This window comes from Mesoplodon bidens (assembly GCF_964165515.1).
Source record: "Mesoplodon bidens genome assembly, chromosome: 4".
Classification (NCBI taxonomy): Eukaryota; Metazoa; Chordata; class Mammalia; order Artiodactyla; family Ziphiidae; genus Mesoplodon; species Mesoplodon bidens.
Window position 1 is genome coordinate 149,265,869 of NC_138160.1, and position 21,788 is coordinate 149,287,656.

Genomic DNA, 21,788 nt, shown 5'->3' on the forward strand with positions numbered 1-21,788 from the left:
ACTTGGGGCCAAACAGATTCTTGGAACTCGGTCTAAAGTTAGGAAACACCCGCAAGGACCACATCTGTCCTTAGCCTCGCACAACAGGAGAGAAGTGAAAGGGCTCCTGGAATCTTTCTCCAAGTTTATGCCAGGTTCCTCCAGTGAGATCTCTGGGAATGCTCTGGTCTGAACCATAAAAGTGCCCCTACAGTTCTCCCCAAGAGACCTGCCTGGGGGCATCTTAATCCTTGGGCATCAGCGTCATGCCTTTACTGGGCCTGTCTCTAGGCCATCCAGCTCTAAAATTGCATCAGGCCGGGTCCTGTGACTTCTTGCTGGGAGACATCATGAGGGTTCTACACTCCCGCTCATGGAACATTGCAGCAGCTGCATGGGTCTGGGAGATGACAGAAACATAGCAGTAGCAGAACCTGCGACAAAGCGACAGATGGCCTGTGGCCACAGCAACCCCTGCTTCCTCGGGAGCATCAGCTCAGTGCCCACAAGCTCCAAGGCGCACACCAATCTCAAAACCTCCAGGGACGTCAAGGGGACATCCAGCCATGGCCTGCCCGTTGGCGCGCACGCGCATACACCCACTGCCCCACGATCATCCACCACTGGAGGATTTAGGTTGCAGGTGCGCCAATCCCACTCAAACTTCTCACTTCCGGTCGCGCCTTCTCCTCCCCTCCCCTCTGGGTCGCGCTCCATGGTGGTGCATGCACACTTCTACCAACGCCTGCGCTCAGCGTAGTCTCAGCCGCTGTGGCCTGTGGGAAATGGAGATCTCAGAAGCGGATGCCCAGAGCCCCGCCCCCACACTCCTCCAGGCATGCAACGCGACCGCCTCTTAAACGCCTCTGGAGACACTGGGGGATGCAGACTTCGCAGAAGTGTGCAGGTGCTCGTGGGTGGGGCGACTGAGAGGCTGCCCAGGGAAAGATGGAAGTCGGGTCACCACCTCTCGCGCATCAGCAAGACTTATCTCTGTGGCCTGGAGATGTGTGGTCCGTGCTCCCTAAGCGCCCATCCTCGGAGTCTCCGGGAGGACATTGGGGCCACCCAGCGCAGACAGGGTGGAGTCTACGGGCACATGAGACCAGCAGAGAGTGCTGCCGGGGGGACCACAGTGCAGGACACATGGCTGCCAGTCGACAAGATAGACACCATTGCTGCCCGCATTGAGTTTCCAGTTGGAAAGCAAAGTGACAAAGGGTAAAGGTAGTGATGAGTGTGTTGCTGGTAGAATCCTCAGCAGTGTGGGGGGCTGGAACATCACAACCCAAGCCACGTCGGGCCCCTGACACTTCTTCCGCAGGTTGGGTTCTTGTGGTTCTTAGGGAGAGAGGCGTTTTGAACTGTGCAGGTTCAGGAAGTGTGAAGTCCCTGTTCCAGGAGGAGAGATAACAAGTGCAATAGATGACGTATCTGAGGTTGGTTAGTTCTAAGTAAAGAGAGCTGTTGGGGAGTGGGGGAGTCGCAGAGGCCGTAGGCTGTGTATCTCTGGGAGTGTGTTAGTTTCTCTGGAGACATCATCTTTGCCAGTGTGTCTGAATTTGTGTATCTGTGTCTGAGTGTGTCCACGTGTATGTCCCAGTGACAAAGTTTGTGTCATTTTGTCATGCCACCACATGCATTTGTCTGGGAAGGTTCAGGTGTTTGAGTGGTGGTTCCTGTGTCCTGACAGGAGTGCCGATTGTCTGTGCATCTCACTGCATGGATGACTGTAGTGTTTCTCTGTCTCTGGGTTTTCCCCAGTGTGTATACTGAAATTTTTGAGATCTACTCTCTTAGTAACTTTTAAATACACAGTACAGTATTATTAACTATAGTCACCTTGCTGTTCATTACATCCCCATGACTTTGTGTGGGTGTGTATGTGTCTATTCATTGCTGCATCTCCAGCATGTAGAACAGGACCTGGTATATAGGTGATCAATAAATGCTAGTTGAATGACCAGGTTCAGATACTTATATATTCACACACAGACAATGAGGGTTTTGTTCAAAGCTCATAACAGATCCATACAGTTCTCACCCCCTTCCCATGTGGCAGAGTGATGTCCCTTGGCACTCAAAACAAATCCCAAAGGAGGGTCTTTCAGCCGACCTGGTGAGGGAGGGGACCTCACAATGATGAGCCCTCACCGTGCATAACATTCGAAGGCACTCATCATAAGAACTGCCAAGGGGACATCACCACCACATGATAAAAGCCTGAGGCCCTGAGAGTCAAGGGCCAACATCCCTTGTCAAGGATACTCCAGCCAGCCACTCTGCTTTAGGTCTCTTCCAAGAACAGGCCCCTCACTACCTGACAATACAGAGGGTTTGGTTGTCCCTTTGTTTTCAGGGAGGAACTGCATTGGGGCTGCCAAGGTGTGCAATCCCTCTTTAGCTGTCGTATCCTCTACTAAGTCTCTCAGCATCTGCTGTGGTTTCCTTAGCACCTAGCTGCCTTCCCAGTGGCAGCCATGGTTGGGGACGGAAGGGAGGTTGAAGCCTCGGGAAACCTCGCAACCCCTCACCTGGCCTCAGTACCTGGTTACGGGCGGAAGTGAGGTCCAGTGAGGCCGGACTAGAAGGCAGAGATTCCTGCTACCTTCGGCCCTGCCTGGCGTCCTTTCGGGCTTTTCTGGAAAACCAGAGGCCGCAGCTACTAACAAGGGGAGGATAATCCACTTGAACCTGGGCAGTCGACAAAGGTCACAACGGCCAGCAGCCTCTGGGGACAGCTGGTGGGGCGTGGAGGCCACGTTGTGTGCTGGAAGCAATGAGGGCCTGGAATCTAGTCTCTGCGGGCTTTCTTCCAGCTGCATTTTTCAAGGGGCTCAGGTTCCCTGGGGTGGTGTCCCAGGAAGTGAGTGAACTTGGAGGACAAAAGGGAGGGCTCTTTAAAGCTGGTCTGGAGCCTGCGAATGACTAGGGAGCCAGAGTCCAGGTGGCTCTAGGTGTGGACTGCGCATGTGCAGCCCTGAGCCCCAGCCCCGATTGCTCCTGACCCGTGGTGGTCGACTGCGACATAGGGGCTGTGATTGCACATGCGGCGTCTGTGGGTCCAGCGTCGAGGCGGTGGTGACCCTGGTACTTGCTGCTGAGCTGAAGATGATCGAGAGCCGGTTCCTCTGCCCTTGGCCCACAGTTTGTTAGTAACTGTCCTGGGCCCTGGTTGCCCTTGTTTTCTGTTCCCACTCACTGCCACATGGCATTGCTTAGGGGAAATATTCCCAAAATGGAGACAGGTGTGGATCCCTTAATGAAGTCTCTCAGCAAAAAGACACAGAAATGGGCTTGGGAAAGGAATTTGAGAGCTGAAATGGATTTATGATGTGGAAAAATCCCATCACTGACTGCAGTTTTCCTTGCATCTACTGGGACATTTCCGAGAGCTTGTATAGGTATCATTCTGCTCATAGGAAAAAGCATATGCTAGGGTATAGCTGTGCAAATGACCATATTCCTTTTGCAAACTAGGGGGCAACTCTGATTTCTGGGATACAAAACTCTCATTGGACTATACTATAATAGCAAAATGATAATGCCAAATATATAATCCAATTTACAGTTCTTTCAAAAGAATTATAAACAGCCACACTCTGTGGCCCAAATAAATGATGGGACACTGATGACAGAAACCCTTTCCAATTCCTAAGTACATATCACATGAGCTAAAGCTTTTTTTTTTTCTTTTTTTGCAGTACGTGGGCCTCTCACTGTTGTGGCCTCTCCCCTCTCGGAGCACAGGCTCCGGACGCGCAGGCTCAGCGGCCATGGCTTACGGGCCCAGCCGCTCCACGGCATGTGGGATCTTCCCGTACCGGGGCACGAACCCGTGTCCCCTGCATCGGCAGGCGGACTCTCAGCCACTGCGCCACCAGGGAAGCCCCTAAAGCTTTTAATTATTGCAAATTGAACCATGAGTAGAATTTTATTTTTCAAATTTTATTGAAGTATACTTGATTTACAATGTTGTATTACTGCTGTACAGCAAAGTGATTCAGTCATATATACTTTTTCATATTCTTTTCTATTGTGGTTTATCACAGGATATTGAATATAGTTCTCTGTGCTATACAGTAGGACCTTGTTTATTCATCCTATATATAATAGTTTGTACCTGCTAATCCCAAACTCCCCATCCTTCCCTTCCCCACCCCCTCCCCCTGGGCAACCACAAGTCTGTAGGATTTTATTTTTATGGAGACTCATTATTCTACTTCCCTTGAGCATTTCCTTTAGTAGTGTTTACTTAAGACACTAGATGATGGAATTATAAGTTAATGAACACATCCTCACTCACTGATGCCCCCGCCTTTCAGAGGAAAAAAAAATACAGACTATACCCTCCTGCTTTCTCTATTCTCTCTCTTATCATGGATTATTTTCCACCAAGACACATATTTCCATCTTTGATGCCAAATCAGAACTGCAAGGACTTGTTTCCTGCTTCTGCATTGAGAGTCTACCATGTGTGCCATGATTGGGCCTAATTTTGTTTTGAGCTTAGAATGGTGGGTGTATTAAAGGAGGTTCAAAGACTAACATGCGGTGAAGAGCATGGTCTCAGGGCTAGGTTTTGTTTTGAATCCTGATCCTGTCTTTACCACTTGCTAGCTTTGTAATCTGTAGGCCCCAGTTAACTCACAAAAGGATATCAGAGTATCTACATTATAGTTTTGGAGGATTACCTCAATTTACATTAACTGAACTAATTTATGGGAAACAAAACAGTGGCAGATATATAGTAAACATACCAAAATGTTCACATAGTGAGAAAAAAGAATCAGCCCTTGAGATGGGGATCTACCTGGCCTGGTCTTCACTCCTAGGCTGTGGTGTTCTGCTGAACAGAAACTTTTTTTTTTTTTTTTTTTTTTTTTTTTTCAGTTTCTTGGCCATGCCACGTGGTGGCAAACAGGATCCTAGTTCCCCGACCAGGGATTGAAACTGCGCCCCCTGCAGTGGAAGTGCAGAGTCTTAACCACTGGACCACCAGGCAGGTCCCTTAAACAGAAACCATTTTAAACAACACTGTCATCAGACAAGGCCACTGGGTGTTATGTTATGGGGTTAGGCACAAGCAAGAGCACTCTGTGATCATGTCGTCACACAGGATCAAAAGAATTATGCAAATCACAAAAATGATGAAAATTTCTCCTAGTCTAGCTAACAAAACTGACTTGTTTCCTTACAAGTTAATTTTAGCCCCAGTCCCTTCTTTTTGCCTTTAAAAAAAATCAATCAATTAATATTAATTAATTGGCTGTGTTGGGTCTTCGTTGCTGCACGCGGGCTTTCTCCAGTTGCGCCGAGCGGGGACCACTCTTCATCGTGGTTCGCAGGCCTCTCACTATCGTGGCCTCTCTTGTTGTGGAGCGCAGGCTCCAGACGTGCAGGCTCAGTAGTTGTGGCTCATGGGCCCAGTTGCTCCGCGGCATGCGGGATCTTCCCGGACCAGGGCTCAAACCTGTGTCCCCTGCATTGGCAGGCGGATTCTCAACCTCTGCGCCACCAGGGAAGCCCTCTTTTTTGCCTTCTAAACAAGAAATATTAAAATTCCCAGTCAAGGACTTCCCTGGTGGCACAGTGGTTAAGAATCCGCTTGCCAATGCAGGGGACATGGGTTCGAGCCCTGGTCCAGGAAGATCCCACACGCCATGGAGCAGCTAAGCCCATGCGCCACAACTACTGAGCCTGTGCTCTAGAGCCTGCAAGCCACAACTACTGAGCCCACGCACCTAGAGCCCATGCTCCGCAACAAAAGGAGCCACTGCAATGAGAAGCCCGCTCACCGCAACAAAGAGTAGCCCCCACTCGCTGCAACTAGAGAAAGCCCACGCACAGTAACAAAGACCCAATGCAGCCAGAAATAAATAAATAAAATAAATAAATTTTATTAAAAAAAAAGTCCCCAAGAGCTGTCTCAGACTTGGTGACTCATTAGGACTGACAGGATTCAGAAAAGCCATTATATCATGATTATGGTGAAAGGATACAGATTAAAAGCAGCAAAGGGAAAAGGCAAATATATGGTGAAGTGGAGGAGAAATCAGGAGCAAGCTTCCAGTTATCGTCTCTCAGTACAGTCACGTGGACAGCACCCAGCAGTGAGTGACAACATGTGAAGTGCTGCCAATCGCAGCTCACCTGAGCTTTGGTCTCCAGATTTTTATTGGGAGGTCATGTAGAGCCCACATAACTGAGCTTAGCCACTCAGTCTCCAGCTATTTTCCTCAGCGGTCAAATGGATACAGCTTCACCTATGGCCTTACGCATACAAAACAGGCATTCACCTTAAGTCACACTGTTAGCATAAACTATCTAGTCAAACTGATAAAAAGTGTGGCCCAAGGCCTCAGGCAGACAAAACAGTCTTATCGGGCAGAATATTCCAAGGACTCAGAACTTATTTCCCAGGAGCTGGTCAAGAACCAGTGCGCTCTTTGAAAAGTGTGGAGATTGAGCAACCAAAGCCTGCTGAGTTAATACTTTACTGCACACTTCCTGGCAACAGCCAAACTGGTGCAAAGCTTCTTTGAAGTGTCTCCCCAAATCATCTGAAATAAGTCTGATTCCCGTATGTCCTTTCTAACATAGAATTTCTGAGATGTCCTGTTGTTCATCATGCTATGTAGTCACCCCACTGCATATAAGTCAACAAACCCAGTTTTGTTCAACTGCAGGTGTGTTTCTCTTGGGTTCTGGTTCGTGGGCACTGACATAGCCAGTATATAAACTTTTATTCTTATGAATGAATAAGTTGCTTTAATGGAAAACTATTATAAGAAAATTCACATGAAAAAATTTAAGATAGTTATGTACTATAATCTCAGAACATGTTTGAAAAGACAAAAATTATATTACTGATTTGATAATACATAATTGTATTGGAATTTTTTTTTTTTTAAATGGCAGTGATTTATTAGTTCCATATCCCCCCAGCACACATGCTGCACAGTCTGTCCCTCTTCTGGGCACTGAACAGTAGGTTTCTTTTTTTTGTTTTGTTTTGTTTTGACGGTACGCGGGCCTCTCACCGCCGTGGCGTCTCCCATCGCGGAGCACAGGCTCCAGACACGCAGGCTCAGCGGCCATGGCTCACAGGCCCAGCCGCTCTGCGGCATGTGGGATCCTCCCGGACCGGGGCAAGAACCCACGTCCCCTGCATTGCCAGATGGACTCCCAACCACTGCGCCACCAGGGAAGCCCTGTATTGGAATATTTTAACATATCCTCTCTCAATACATGAAAGATAATGTTTAAGTATACAGCAATCATAAAACCAGTTTTACTTGGATTTTTCTAAGAAATATGTACAGAACCTTGTGTCGGACTTTAAAAATATGTATCTTATTTTGCAAGCATGAAAATTTTAATTACTGACCACATATTAAGTTCATTGTTTAGAGACTGCATTCAGCTGTGAATAACAGAAAACTCACACAATCTGCTTCATATAACTACACAGTGCCCATCTCTCATGTGGAACTGTCTGGAAACAAAAAGTACAGGGTAAATGCAACCACTCAACAATGCAATCAGGAAATAAAGTCCTAAGTGTTTTCTGACATCACAACTGTAACTTTCAGGATAGAGTCAGGAACACAGGGCCACTAGATATAAGATGTTCACTACACAAATTAGACCCAACACAAATATGGTAAGAACTGGAGAAAAGAGAGAATGTCAGAGAAGGTCATCAACCAAGAAAGTATAAAATCAGTGGTGTGGGTGGACATGTTGGAGCTTGCAGGAAGATCCAAATTGTGGACTGGAATGTAATAATAATTAGAAACAAATAAAACTAACATTCCACTAGTTACGTATTTTAAAATACACTCAGGGGAACTTCTCTGGCAGTCCAGTGGTTAAGACTTCACACTTCTACTTCAGGGGGTGTGGGTTTGATCCCTGGTTGGGGAAACTAAGATCCCACATGCCATGTGGTGTGGAAAAAAAAATATATATATATATATATATACACACACACACACACACACACACACACACACACACACACTTCAAAAGATCTATGGGTCCAAAAGATTTCATAGTGTAAATAACCTTTATATAAGCAATTCATGATGAAAACACTATATACCAAAAGGTATGTAATTTGGCTGACAAGGTACGTAGTGGGTAGAATGGTGCCTCTCCCCTCCCCGCCAAAGATATGTCCACTTAGAACCCGTGAATGTGAACTTATTTGGAAAAAGAGTCTTTGTAAATGTAATAAGGATCTCAAGATGAGATCATCCTAGAGTGCGCCCTGAATCCAATGACAGGTGTCCTTACAAGAGAAGGGGATGTTAAGACAGAAATTGGGCTTCCCTGGTGGCACAGTGGTTAAGAATCCGCTTGCCAATGCAGGGGACATGGGTTCGAGCCCTGGTCCAGGAGGATCCCACATGCCATAGAGCAGCTGGGCCCGTGCGCTACAACTACTTAAGTCCATGCACTTAGAGCCCGTGCTCCGCAACGAGAGAGGCCACCGCAGTGAGAAACCTGTGTGCCTCAACGAGGAGTAGCCCCTGCTTGCCGCAACTAGGGAAGGCCTGTGTGCATCAATGAAGACCCAATGCAGCCAAAATTAAATTAATTAATTAAAAAAATTAAGACAGGGCTTCCCTGGTGGCACAGTGGTTGAGAGTCCGCCTGCCGATGCAGGGGTCATGGGTTCGTGCCCTGGTCCGGGAAGATCCCACATGCCGCGAAGCAGCTGGGCCTGTGAGCCATGGCTGCGGAGCCTGTGCTTTCGGAGCCTGCGCTCCGCAACGGGAGAGGCCACAACAGTGAGAGGCCCATGTCCCGCAAAAAAAAAAAAATTAAGACAGAAATTGGAATGATGCACGCTTGTGTCTATTCCTGGCAGTCCAGTGGTTGGGACTTTGTGCTTCCACTGCATGGGGTGCAGTTTCAATCCCTGGTCAGGGAACTAAGATCCTGCATGTCTCACAGTATGCCCCGCCCAAAAAATAAATAAATAAATGATGGCGTCCATAAGCCAAGAACACCAGGGATTGCTGTAGCCACTGGAAGTTTGTAGAGCACATGGATCTGATTCTTCTTCAGAACCCTCATGAGGAACCAACCCTAATAATGCCTGATTTCCAATTTTTAGTACCCAGAACTGGAAGAAAATACATTTGTTTCTTTAAGCCACCAACTCTGTGGCAATCTGTTAGGGCAGCCCTGGCAAAGTAATAACTTAAAGAATTATTATCTCCTAGATGTTATTCTCAGAAAGAACTGGAAATAGTGTGATAGGGATCTACTTTAAGGCGCTAATAAAGCCAACAGTATATCCAAGACCTTTGTAAATATTTTCCAATGCTATGCAATTTGTGGTGCACAATACATGTAAACTGCATGCAGGCCTTCCATCATTGGAACTGGCATGGAGTTTCCTTCCTGAGTTTCCATGTGTTTTTTTTTAAGGATAGGGGAGTATAAAAGGCTTTCCCACACTGCTGACATTCAGAGTTTCTCCCCAGTGTGAATTCTCACACATCTTTGTAAGGATGAAAGCCTACTGAAAGCTTTGCCACATTCCTTACATTCATACGGTTTCTCTCTACTGTGAGTTCTCCAATGTCCTCGAAAAGATGATGACCAACTGAAAGCTTTCCCACATTGCTTACACACATAGGGTTTCTCTCCAGTGTGAATTCGCACATGTGTTCTAAAGTATGAAGGACTACTGAAGGCTTTCCCACATTTGTTACATGCGTAAGGTTTCTCTCCAGTGTGAGTTCGCAAATGTCCCTTAAAGGACGAAGAAGAACTGAAAGATTTTCCACACAGTTTACATTCATAAGGCTTTTCTCCAGAGTGTGTCCTCATGTGAATCCTAAGGTCTGAGGGCCAGCTGTAGGCTTTCCCACATTCCACACATCTATAGGCTTTCTCTCCAGTGTGCATCCTTGCATGTATGATCAGGTAAAAAGAATGAAGGAAGGCTTTTCCACATTCCTTACATTCATAGGCTTTTTCTGTACTGTGAACCTTCACATGTTTTCTAAGAGAAGAGGGAGAAGAGAAGGATTTCTCACATTCTTTACAAGCATAGGGTTTCTCAACAGTATGAGTTTCTCTATGTGTCCAAAGGTTTGAGGGAGATCTGAAGGTTCTCCCACATTTTTCACATTCATAAGGCTTCTCTCCAGTGTGAGTTCTTATATGGACTCTAAGTTTGGAGAAATATATAAAGGCTTTTCCACATTCTTTACATGCATAGGGTTTCTCTTCAGTGTGAGCTCTTATGTGTGCCCCAAAGGATGAGTAAGAAATAAAAGTTCTCCCACATTCCTTACATTGATAGGGTTTTTGTCCATGTTGAGATGATGCTATGGGACTCTTGAGGGATGAAGAATCCATGATGGGTTTTTCAAACTTATTGTATTCATAGGATTTTACTCCAGTAGAAAGTCTCTTATGTACAATAAGATTGGAAATCTGGTTGGTTTCTCCACATTGATTACTTTCATTATTTTCTGAGGGTATCTCCACCACACGCCATCTGTTAAAAATAGGAATCATATTACTAATGATTTGTTAACAATTCATTATGGCTTTTAATGATTAATATGATTACACTTTTAGGGTTTCCCTGGTGGCTCAGTGGTTGAGAGTCCGCCTGCCGATGCAGGGGACATGGGTTCGTGCCCTGGTCCGGGAAGATCCCACATGCCGCGGAGCGGCTGGGCCCATGAGCCATGGCTGCTGAGCCTGCACGTCTGGAGCCTGTGCTCCGCAAGGGAGAGGCCACAATAGTGAGAGGCCCGCGTACCGCAAAAAAAAAAAAAAAAAAAAAAAAAAAAAAATATATATATATATATATATATATATATGATTACACTTTTACCATTTTCAGTGAATGTGTATGTTTCTTGCCCTGTTAGAATTGTTTCAAAGTGATATAAGCTGAGTGCTCTGACAGAGGGCTCAACCTGAGGTACCATTTTCACTGTTTGTTATATATGGGATTTTTTTTCCTGACAATTGTTTACAACTGAACTACGTCTCAATCAGCCAACAACTGTATCATGTTTATAAAACTGTCTTGTGAAAATTCTCTGTAAACACTTAAGATCTGACATATATCTACACACTTATTAATATCATAGCACTCTCTCCTGAGACCTACTTTCTCTAATGTATGTGTCACTCACCTCAAATGTGTTCCCTGGTTCTTGTGCTCATCTTCAATGCTATGGCATTTCCAGTTTTCTCCTAAAATGAAGAACCAGGAATCATTTCTTCTGAAACTTACTATATTCTGTTCATTTCATACTTCTTCCCCAAACATTCACTGTACAGGACTTAACCCATTGATTTTGAGTGCCATAATATGAAAAATAGTAACAAGTTTACTTTCTTTGGAATGAACTTGTGGGATTAAGGCAAGAAAATAAGTAGGAAACATGTACATTTCTTTGCAAGAGCAACCCAAGAGATAAATTTTATAAGGAAAAATACACTTTTGCATAAAAAAAGAATTGGAGGAGTTCTGGCTACTTCAGGACTTTAACAATAATAAGGACAAGAAGACAGAATGGTGGGCAATTTACTGGAAATACTTCCATGAAGATTGAGACTTCTGGTGACATAAATGCCCTATTGTCAGGAAGCAACATAGGACAGAATTGGACAAAAGGCATATGCCTAAATATAAACTTTCAAAGAGGAACTATGGAAGGTCTTTCAATGTGGGCAAGGCCATTCATGAGGATGGATGAAAAGTCAAAAAAAGGGAAGCTAACATATCTGCAAAATTCAACTTCCACAGAAAGAAGAGTAATTTCTTTTTCTAATTAATATTTCCAAATGTAATGTTCCTCAACAAGGGCTGTTCCTCTTAAGGAACAGTTATAACCCTTAACAGAGGCTAAAAACATTTAATGAGAAAGTAGTAGGTTTCATACATACATGAGAAAGCTGTTAGACTATTTGCTCCGTAGTAATGTGACCATGTCTATCTTACTTAGCAATAAATTCCCACTGTTCAGCCCAAGTTCTAGAGCAAGCTCAATAGCTTGGGGATACCTGTCCTCTAGAGAGTCAGTAAAGCAATGATGTCATCCATACCCACTGAGGCCAGGTTCCTGAAGGTCTCCAGCATCACATCTCTGTAGAGGTTCCTCTGAGCCGGATCCAACAAAGCCCACTCCTCTGGGGTGAAGTCCATAGCCACATCTTCAAAAACCAGACTCCTAAAACATCCAACAAATTCTGGTTTAGCAAGGTACCACTCTCCACCTGTGTGTGCAGAAGGAAGGGGGAGGCTGACAGTACTGGGGAACCAGGACTCAATTCACAGCAAGTTCATCCATGGTTCTGTGGTCTCCCATCAACTCTAGGGCTCTGTCATCATCTCTTCCCCTCTCTTCAGTGCTGACTTCCTCCAAGATGCCAGCCTGCCTCATAGATTTAACACCTATCTCTCTAGTTTGACTCTGGCTCCTTCCACTCTTCCCCTCCATCTGAAGGGTCCAGAACAGTCCACAATACATTGGAGATATGGAAGAAATACTGTACAAATAAAACAAGTATTTTATCTTTAAAAACATCAGTTCCTTGTAATGAAAATGATTTCATCTCCTTCTTCGTGGTCCAATACAGGCCAAAGCATGATATGAAACTAAGTCAGGCCTGGATGAGGTTTTAATGAATTAAAACACAGTGAGGGTCCAGAGGCATTTCTTGCTTGCCCCCTCACGAACAATTTGATTCTCAAGAGGCCTGATTATGCCCAACCTTCAACCCAGGCCCTGAGATAGATATAGTTCCTTGGAAAATTCCAATCCATCATAAACTGGCAGGTCCACCTTTATGCGAAGCATTAATATTTACTTATCTGTCTCCTGTTCTTTTATAAAACAGCACCTTTTCCTTTCTCTCCATGCTCTCCAGGAGGCAGTCAGTGTACTGACAAGTTGGAGCCCAGCCAAGAGAAGGGAAGCCTAAGACTTCAGACCTCACGACAGTGCCTGCATTCAGGGGCCTGAGGGCTGATAATTATGAGTGATGTCAAAATTATGGGTGGTGGCTCTTCCTCAACTGATGTCACTGATGTCACAAGACACCAGAACAGCCTTGCCTTCCCCAGAAAAGAGTGCCCTGGTCCTTCCTGCCTGTGAAGAGGCAGTTCTGAGCCCACTGTAGAAATGAATTAATTGAAGTCCAGAAGGGTTTGGCTGTGAATCTGCCCAGATCATAAAAGGTATAAAGGGATCAGGTGGCACCTTCCTCCCAAAGGACATCTGCTCCCACTGAAAAGCCAGAGGCACTGACTTATACACCAGCCTCCTAGGGGCACTACACACAGCAGTCATTTCTGCACTCCGTGGCATGCAGACAGGCATAACTGCCCAACCCCAAGCATGGAATCTGATGGCTCGCAGGGTCCCCCAAGAGCCTGGCTTTTGAGGAAGTGCATCACTCTATCAGCTTCCACATGCAGAGGTGTGAACATAGGCTGCCACAGTCCAATGCAGGGGATACGATTTACATGTTCAATAAACAGCAGCAGAACTAGAATGCTCCAGAATGGGAACACTCTCTCATGAGGCTGGTAAGTAAAGTCAGCTGCTTTGGGCATCCTTAATTACTAATTACCAAGGTACTCTGGTATCTAGCACTGTCTCAAAACAAACTTTTATCCACAGATAAAATTCAACTAACTCTTCCACTGCTGTGTATCAGGTGACATTTAAAAGCCATCAAAACCTGTAACAGGGCTTCCCTGGTGGCGCAGTGGTTGAGAGTCCGCCTGCCGATGTAGGGGACGCAGGTTCGTGCCCCGGTCTGGGAAGATCCCACATGCCGCGAAGCGGCTGGGCCCGTGAGCCATAGCTGCTGAGCCTGCGCGTCCGGAGCCTGTGCTCTGCAGTGTGAGAGGCCACAGCAGTGAGAGGCCCACATACCGCAAAAAAAAAAAAAAAAACCTGTAACAGTCTCACAACAGCATTAATAAGAAAATGTGGGGCTTCCCTGGTGGCACAGTGGTTGAGAGTCTGCCTGCCCATGCAGGGGACACGGGTTCATGCCCCGGTCCAGGAAGATCCCACATGCCGCAGAGTGGCTGGGCCCGTGAGCCATGGCTGCTGAGCCTGTGCGTCCGGAGCCTGTGCTCTGCAACGGGAGAGGCCACAACAGTGAGAGGCCCACGTATCAGAAAAAAAAAAAAAAAAGAAAGAAAATGTGCTCTTTGAGCATCCATGATGTGTGAAATATTTTGCACACCTGAGTTCATTTATGTATCATAATAAATCTCACAGTAGATATCATTACAATCAGTATGTAGCAGAGGAAACTCAAAAGGACAGAATCAATTAATAATATGCTCCATGTTACCCAATTAGAACCCTGTACGTAGGTCTGACTGCTTTAAAAGCCTAAATGTCTAGCAGCTGCATTTCTGTATATACATGTTGTTATGCCCATTATTCCTCAAAATGTGTACAATGACCTAGAGCAGAGATCAGCAGGCTTTGTCTGCAAATGTCAGATAGTACATTGTTAGGCTTTTCTAGCCATGTGGTCTTTGTTGCAACTGCTCAGGTCTGCCTTTGTCACACAGAAGTAGCCAGAGACAACATGTCAAAGAATGGATGTGGTGGTGTGCCAATAAAACTTTATTTATGCAAATAGGTGGCAGGCTGGGTTTGGCCTGTGGAGCAGTGCCATTAAATAGGAAGACAATACAGACAATATATCCAAATTTGAATTTTCTTGTAGCTACCTTATAAAAAAGTCGTATTGAAATTTTTAATATTTATTTACTTATTTATTTGGCCACACTAGGTCTTAGTTGCGGCACGTGGGATCTTCGTTGCGGCATGTGGGATCTTCACTTGTGACATGTGGGATCTAGTTCCCCAGCCAGGGATCGAACCTGGGCCCTCTGCATTGGGAGCATGGAGTCTTAACCACTGGACCACCAGAGAAGTCCCTGTATTGAAATTTTAATAATTTTCATTTTGCCCACTAAATACAAGTACACAGATCGTTTCAGTACATAACTAACATAATTACTGAGATAGTCTATGTTATTTTTGTCATACTTAATGCTAGAAATCTGGTATGGATCTCACACATGCACCCAACTCAATTTTGATAGCTGTACAAGAGCTCAACAGCCATGTGTGGCCAGGGGTGCTCTAGTGGACAGTGCAGATCTAGACTCTGCCTGTCTCCTGGAGAGGACAGTGGAGACTAGAAAAATGGAACATTCTCTTCACATCAGACATCCTTGGGCTCTTTCTCCTGGCAAAGCCCTCTGTCTCAGGCAAGTTGCTTCTCTATACAGCTGTAGCTCTGACTCATTCATTTGCTGAAAATCTATTTAGGTGATAATTCCTACTACATGCAGAGATACAGCACTTGAGAAAAATTCTGAACCGCATGGATCTTAAAATCTCATAGTGGAAGACAATAAGTAAATTGAATATTATCTAGATGAAGGGTTAAGTGCTGTAGGTAAAATACAGGACAATGAAGGCATTTGGAACTAGGAACATGAGCAAAGGGACTGGGGCAGGGTGAAATCATAACAGAGACATAACCATCTGGGTAACATTGGAAATGGATACCGTTGCTTGGTTTTTTGTTTGTTTTTAATGCCACTGCATTTTTAAACTATAAGGATTAGAAACAATGTCATGATTTCACAAAACCTCTGGAAAGGTTTCAAGTGCTTGTTAACTTCACCGTGTCCCACTGGAGAGACACTAGAATCAAAGTGTCCCAGCCAAGAGCAGAAGCACCATCTACTCCCAGAAAAAGAAAGAAAGAACAGTACCAATGGGCTAAAAATGAACTCAAGAATCTGGAAAAAGAGAAGCAGAATAAAAGAAGAAAGCACAGAATGAAATGTGAAGGGCAAAATGAACGATATAAAAGGGAGGCTAAAAACACATCTCTTGGGAATTCCCTGGCGGTCCAGTCATTAGGACTCTGTGGTTTCACTGCCAAGAGCCTGGGTTCAACTCCTGGTTGGGGAACCAAGATCCCACAAGCTGTGCAGCGAGTCCAAAACAAAAAACCATACAAACCACATCTCTTAGAACTAATCAGATTGCAACCTCTGACAATTTTTTTCAAGAAAAACAAAGCATGGGCAAATAAAGTTACAAATGAAAAAGCAGACATAATTAGGGATGTTCTAGGGATTAAACACGAGAGGAGGGGAATGGTCTAAAATAAAATTTTAAAATCTGAGTACTTCCATACTACTCAGTAGTCGAAAGTAATTTAAAGATAATAAAAGGGTGTTTTCAAACATTCACAAAAAGGAAACAAAAATCCCAAATTGTTTTACAGGCTAGTTTTATTAAGTATTAACGAGATCAATAATTCTATGAGCAGAAAACAATTCCTTTTTCAGAGACATGCCAAGAGCAGAATAGTACAAATGAAAAAAATAAACTATCATTAACAAACACAGGTGCAAAATTCTATTAAAAATTAGTTCCCTAAATAATGAGTAATGTGCATAATCAAGCACAACCAAGCTTTTTTTTTTTCTGCCGAGCCATGGGGCATGTGGGATCTTAGTTCCCAGACCAGGGATCGAACCCGTGCCCCCTGCAGTGGAAGCATGGAGTCCTAACCACTGGACCGCCAGGGAAGTCCCACAACCAAGCTCATTTTATTCTAGGAATGCAATAATGTTCAAAAATTAATCCATTTTATAAAACCAGGAACTCTACTCAGTGCTCCGTGGTGACGTTAATGGGAAGGAAATCTTAAAAAGAGGGGATATATGTACACGTATAACTGATTCACTTTGCTGTACAGCAGGAACTAACATAACATTGTAAAGCAACTATACTCCAATAAAAATTAAAGTTTTTTTTGTAGTTTTCAGTATACAAAAGTTAATCCATTTTACTATATTAATAGAAATGCAGAAAAATCATAATTCGTTGTCCTCAAATCCAAAACAATGACTATCATTAATGGACATAAAAATTTAATACATCAGAACTAGAAGGAACATGGCTACCTGGGGAAGATGGTGCATAAAAACACTTACTGCAATGTTAAATGAAAAATCTGAAATAGTAAAACAGCTCTCTTGTCAAGAAGACAAGACACACAAAGTACCTTATTCTACACTGGACAGGAGGTCCTGATGAATCATTTAAAAAGAAAAGAAAAAGGTAAAATGACAGGACAAGAAAAAAACTGAAGTATCATTATTTGCAGGTAAGATTTTGTAAGTAAAGATTCAAAGATTTTACAGATCAATAATTAAAATCTATGCTTGCACCTAACAAAGACACTAAGAAAAATGCTCAAAAATGAGTTTACTTCTATGTACCAGGAACAGTTTTTTTTTAAGATACCATTTAAATCAGCATCAACATTACATGCAGAACAAGTCTAACAAAGGTTTTGTAAAACATGACGAAAACAGTAGAACATTATTAAAGGAAATTAATGGAGAGACATACCAAGACCGTGGATCGCAAAGTTCAATACCGTACAGGATGTAGATCCACCCTCGAATTCATCTACAGGTTCACTGTAATTGCAACTCATTCTTTGTACTTGAAATGCTGACTCTAATCCTAGTTTTTTACATGCGAGAAACTCAATCCCATGGGCACCAGAATCCATCCATTTAATGAAAAAAACCTTGAATGTCTAATAAGTGCTATATACCCTCCCCCCTGTGGTTGCGATAAACAAATGAGAAATTAAAAGATCCCCTCGTTTAAAGCCTCATAGTTTAGGAAGCTTGGTGAGTCAGTAAAGAAAAAGCAGGGGATACAGGGGGACCCCCCACCCCGCGACCAAGGGCGGGGACTCTGGCCGGGACCTTGGGGGAGGGGCGTGGAGACCCCGGCCCGCGTCAACTTCCAGCTGGTTCCTGCCGGTTCGAACCAGCCCCTCCCAGTCTCCGACCCGGCCAGCGCACTCACCATCTCCGCCCCGCTCCGGACTCTGCCGGGAGTCCTTCCCGCGGTCTCGCGGCCCCGCGACCTGGGCAGGTGAGAGCGATGGGGAAGATTGACCTCGGGCTGCCCGGAGTAGCGCACCAGCACCACTGCCGGCCGAGAACGACCCCCTACACGGGCTGGGAGCGTGCCCGCCCCCCGGCCCTGATTGGACGGTGTTCCGGGCCCCATGCCCTGATTGGATAGAATTGGGTTTCCTCGCCCTCTGATTGGACGGTTCTCCAAGTACTCCCTCCCCATGGGGACTCTGATTGGGTAGTTCCCCGACGCACGCACTCTGATTGCACAGCGCTTCGGGCACCACCTTTGGAGCCTCTGAGGATAGTGCTACAGGCCCCGGCGCCCCTGATTGGGCAACTTGAGTGTCTGCACCGACCCTGTCTGGGATATGGGCGGGGGCAGGGATCACGTGGAAGAGCCGGGCGGAAACGTGGATTCTCAGCTTCTGCCCTGTCTTTGTCCGGCCTTCTACCCTGGACGCGGAACTACCTGCACGGGATGCGGCCTCCGAACGGAACTCGCTCCCTGCTGGTCGGACTTGGCGTCAGCCCACAGCTCGACGGTCCTTCTTCGTACTCCTTTCTGGTCTCGGATGTCCTGACTCAGTTTCCACGCGGAGCACCCCGTGTCTGGAGGCGGGACTGGACAGGACGCGGGAGACTGGTGACTTCCAGGGTCAGGTGTCGACCTGGGGCTTTAGAGACCACGACCTCTAGTATACCAGCACCTACACTGAAAATTGATATCATTGTGTCTGAGTTTTCAGGGAAACCGTATTTTTTCCACTTTGGTCTCGAAATCTGATTTTTTTTTTTAAATGCACTTAGATCTGATTCTGGTTTGTTTATATAAGATTTCATTTCTATCATTTTAGCGTACGGTCAGGATTTTTCTTGTCAATGTTTCCATTTATATTCTTTGTCCTTTCCTCCGTTATTTTCTCTATTTTTTTCCCTTTGTTTGGCCGCGTGGCTTGAAGGATCTTAGTTCCCGGAACAGGGATGGAACCCATCCCCCCTGCAGTGGAAGCGCCCTGTCCTAACCACTGGACTGCCAGGGAATGCCCTTCCCTCCGTTATTTTGTTTAAAATCTGGGCGGAGGCACCCCTCTCCCCCAGCTTCTGTTGCCATAGGTCTGCAGGGGCCCAGCACCACCCTCTCTCCATTCTGCAGATCTAATCCATCAATTAAAAAATCAGTGACATTTTCCCCGTAAGAAGAAAACATCCCCTCCTCTCTCTCCCCACAGTCAGGCACCTCGTGTTCTACTCCTTGGTCTCAGTGTAAAGGTCTCTCTCTCACGTGACCTTTTGAGGAGCCCCCCCCCCAAGCATTATCTCTCCTTTTGTTAATTGCTCTAAGAGGAATCTCTCTTGCATTTATACGCCTCATTTTCTGTGAGTTTATTTGGTGCTTATTGTCTGTCTCCCCGACGTAATTTCAGCACTATTGGAAAGAAGTCTATGGCCTTATTTCACAACCTTAGCTGCTAGAGACACTGCCATTATTATTATTATTATTACTAAATTTTCTCTGATCGATTTTAGGCAATGACTGCCGGGCCAGGCTGCTACTCATTGAAGGTGTTTGAGAGCAGGAAGTGAAGAGGAACTGATATCAGTAGGACTTCTGACTGAAAGGAGCAACCAAACAAATATGTCTATTTTCACCTCAATTATTTATCATTGCTTTAATCTGTTATAAGATCATGTCAGAATAGACAATGAGCCCTATAAAGGATAGGAATAAATATTGTGATTGGAGGTGATATTGAAGACTCCTCAGTTCAAAGATGCAGGTCTCTCTAAACCTAGCCATAAAATTGAGAGAAATTTCCAACCAAATTTGCATCAAGAAGCACTTTATGCCTCATAATAAGATAATTATAAAAGAATTTCTGAAAGTAGTGCAAGGAGTAGGTAGGCAAATGTAAATGAAGAATGAGGAAGAACTTCTGATCAGATTACCAGTTAAAATAACGAATGAATACAAATAATTGAAATGGCCCTCAGAAACAAGGAATTATCTGACTCAAAATAACAATCGTGCCATTGTTGAGAAATCTTGGAATGAACATATACACCCTTGAGAGTCTATAAACAGACACAAGAATATAATAAAATACTGTATATGATGATTTATGGCAAGAGATGATTCAATCTCAGCCCTCTTTCTACTACATCCAGATAAATTCCAGATGGGATAAAGATTTAAACTTAAAAAAATAGGGACTTCTCTGGCAGTCCAGTGGTTAAGACTCCACGCTTCCTCTGCAGGGGCACGGGTTCTATCCCTGGTTGGGGAACTAAGATCCCACATGGCGCAGGACATCTAAGCCTTTGTGCTCTAAAGCCCGTGCACTGCAACTAGAGAGCTTGTGTGCCACAAGTACTGAGCTTGCATGCTCTGGAACCCATGTGCCACAACTAGAGAGAAGCCCATGCTGCAACAAAGAGTCTGGGCGCTGCAATGAAAGATCCCGTGTGCCACAAGGAAGGTCCCACGTGCCGCAATGAAGACCCAATGCAGCTAAAAAGAAAAAAAAAACGAAAAGAAAACATCAGTAAGTATTTCTGTATACTTAGGGAGTGAAAGTCACGACATCCAAAGTAAAACTATAAATAGAATGATGACAAGATTTGAAAAAAAAAAGTAAAAACGTCATAAATGATGAAAGACATAATAACTTGGAAATGTTTTCAATGCTGTCATAGCAAAAAATGCAATATCATTAATAGGTTTTTTTTTTTGGGCTGCATTGGGTCTTCGTTGCTGCGCGGGTGGCTCTCTGCAGTTGGGGCGAGCGTGGGCCACTCTTGCGGTGCACGGGGTTCTCATTGCAGTGGCTTCTGTTGCGGAGCACGGGCTCTAGGCACACGGGCCTCAGCAGTTGTGGCTGGCGGGCTCTAGAGCGCAGGCTCAGTAGTCGTGGCGCATGGGCTTAGTTGCTCCGTGGCATGTAGGAGCCTCCTGGGCCAGGGCTCGAGCCCGTGTCCCCTCCATTGGCAGGCAGACTCTTAACCACTGCACCACCAGAGAAACCCTAATTAATAGTTTTAAAAGCGCTTATAAATCAGAAGCAAAATGTTAAAGTCCAAGAAAAATGTGCAAAGCCTGTGCACAGAAACTTACAAAATCATAAATTACAAAATGCTCTATAAAGATAACGAACATAGATTAGTTCCTCAGGCCCAGGATGGATTGTAGGAATAGATACACTTACTAACCACTAAAATTACCATTTTGGTTTCCTTGAGGGGTATTGTTGGGGAAAGGTCAAAGAGATGCTTCTAGAACTGTTCCTTAAGATAGTAAGCCTGAAGCAACACCTCACTCATGGAGGAATTTCAGAAGTTGGTATTGCCATCAATATACTGAGAGATGCAGGGACTTTCTTTTTTTAACTACCTTTTCTTTAATTTGAATGGTTGTTATAAAAGCTATGGAGGTTGAGTTTGGAATATCACAATCTTTTTTTTTAAGGTTTTTAGTTTTATTGAAGTATAGTTGATTTACAGTGTGTTAATTTCTGCTGTACAACAAAGTGATTCAGTTTTATATATATATATATATATATATATATATACATTCTTTTTCATATTCTTTTCCATTACGGTTCATCACAGGATGTTGAATACAGTTCCCTGTGCTAGACAGTAGGACCTTGTTTATTTTATCACTGATACATTATTATTGACTAAAGTCCTTGCAGGCTAGTGCTGGAGTTCCAACCTCAGCCACATGTATTTTAATTGGCAAACAACCTGATACCTTATGAACCACATACACCCAAATCTGGTCATATGATTTAAAACCTATTTGCAACAGAACCATCTC

General features: G+C 44.6%; 1 protein-coding gene across 1 annotated transcript; it reads right to left on the reverse strand.

Annotated features, from left to right (window-relative positions):
- Positions 1-8,005: 8,005 nt before the first annotated feature.
- LOC308617024 (uncharacterized protein) lies at positions 8,006-18,246 on the reverse strand. Its single transcript, XM_081233679.1, has 4 exons — positions 17,916-18,246; positions 12,073-12,197; positions 11,157-11,217; positions 8,006-10,504 (listed from the first exon to the last, which is right to left on the reverse strand). The coding sequence occupies exons 2-4, from the start codon at positions 12,170-12,172 to the stop codon at positions 9,463-9,465; spliced, it is 1,203 nt and encodes a 400-aa protein (XP_081089805.1). The 5' UTR covers positions 12,173-12,197; positions 17,916-18,246; the 3' UTR covers positions 8,006-9,462.
- Between the last annotated feature and the right edge of the window lie 3,542 nt (positions 18,247-21,788).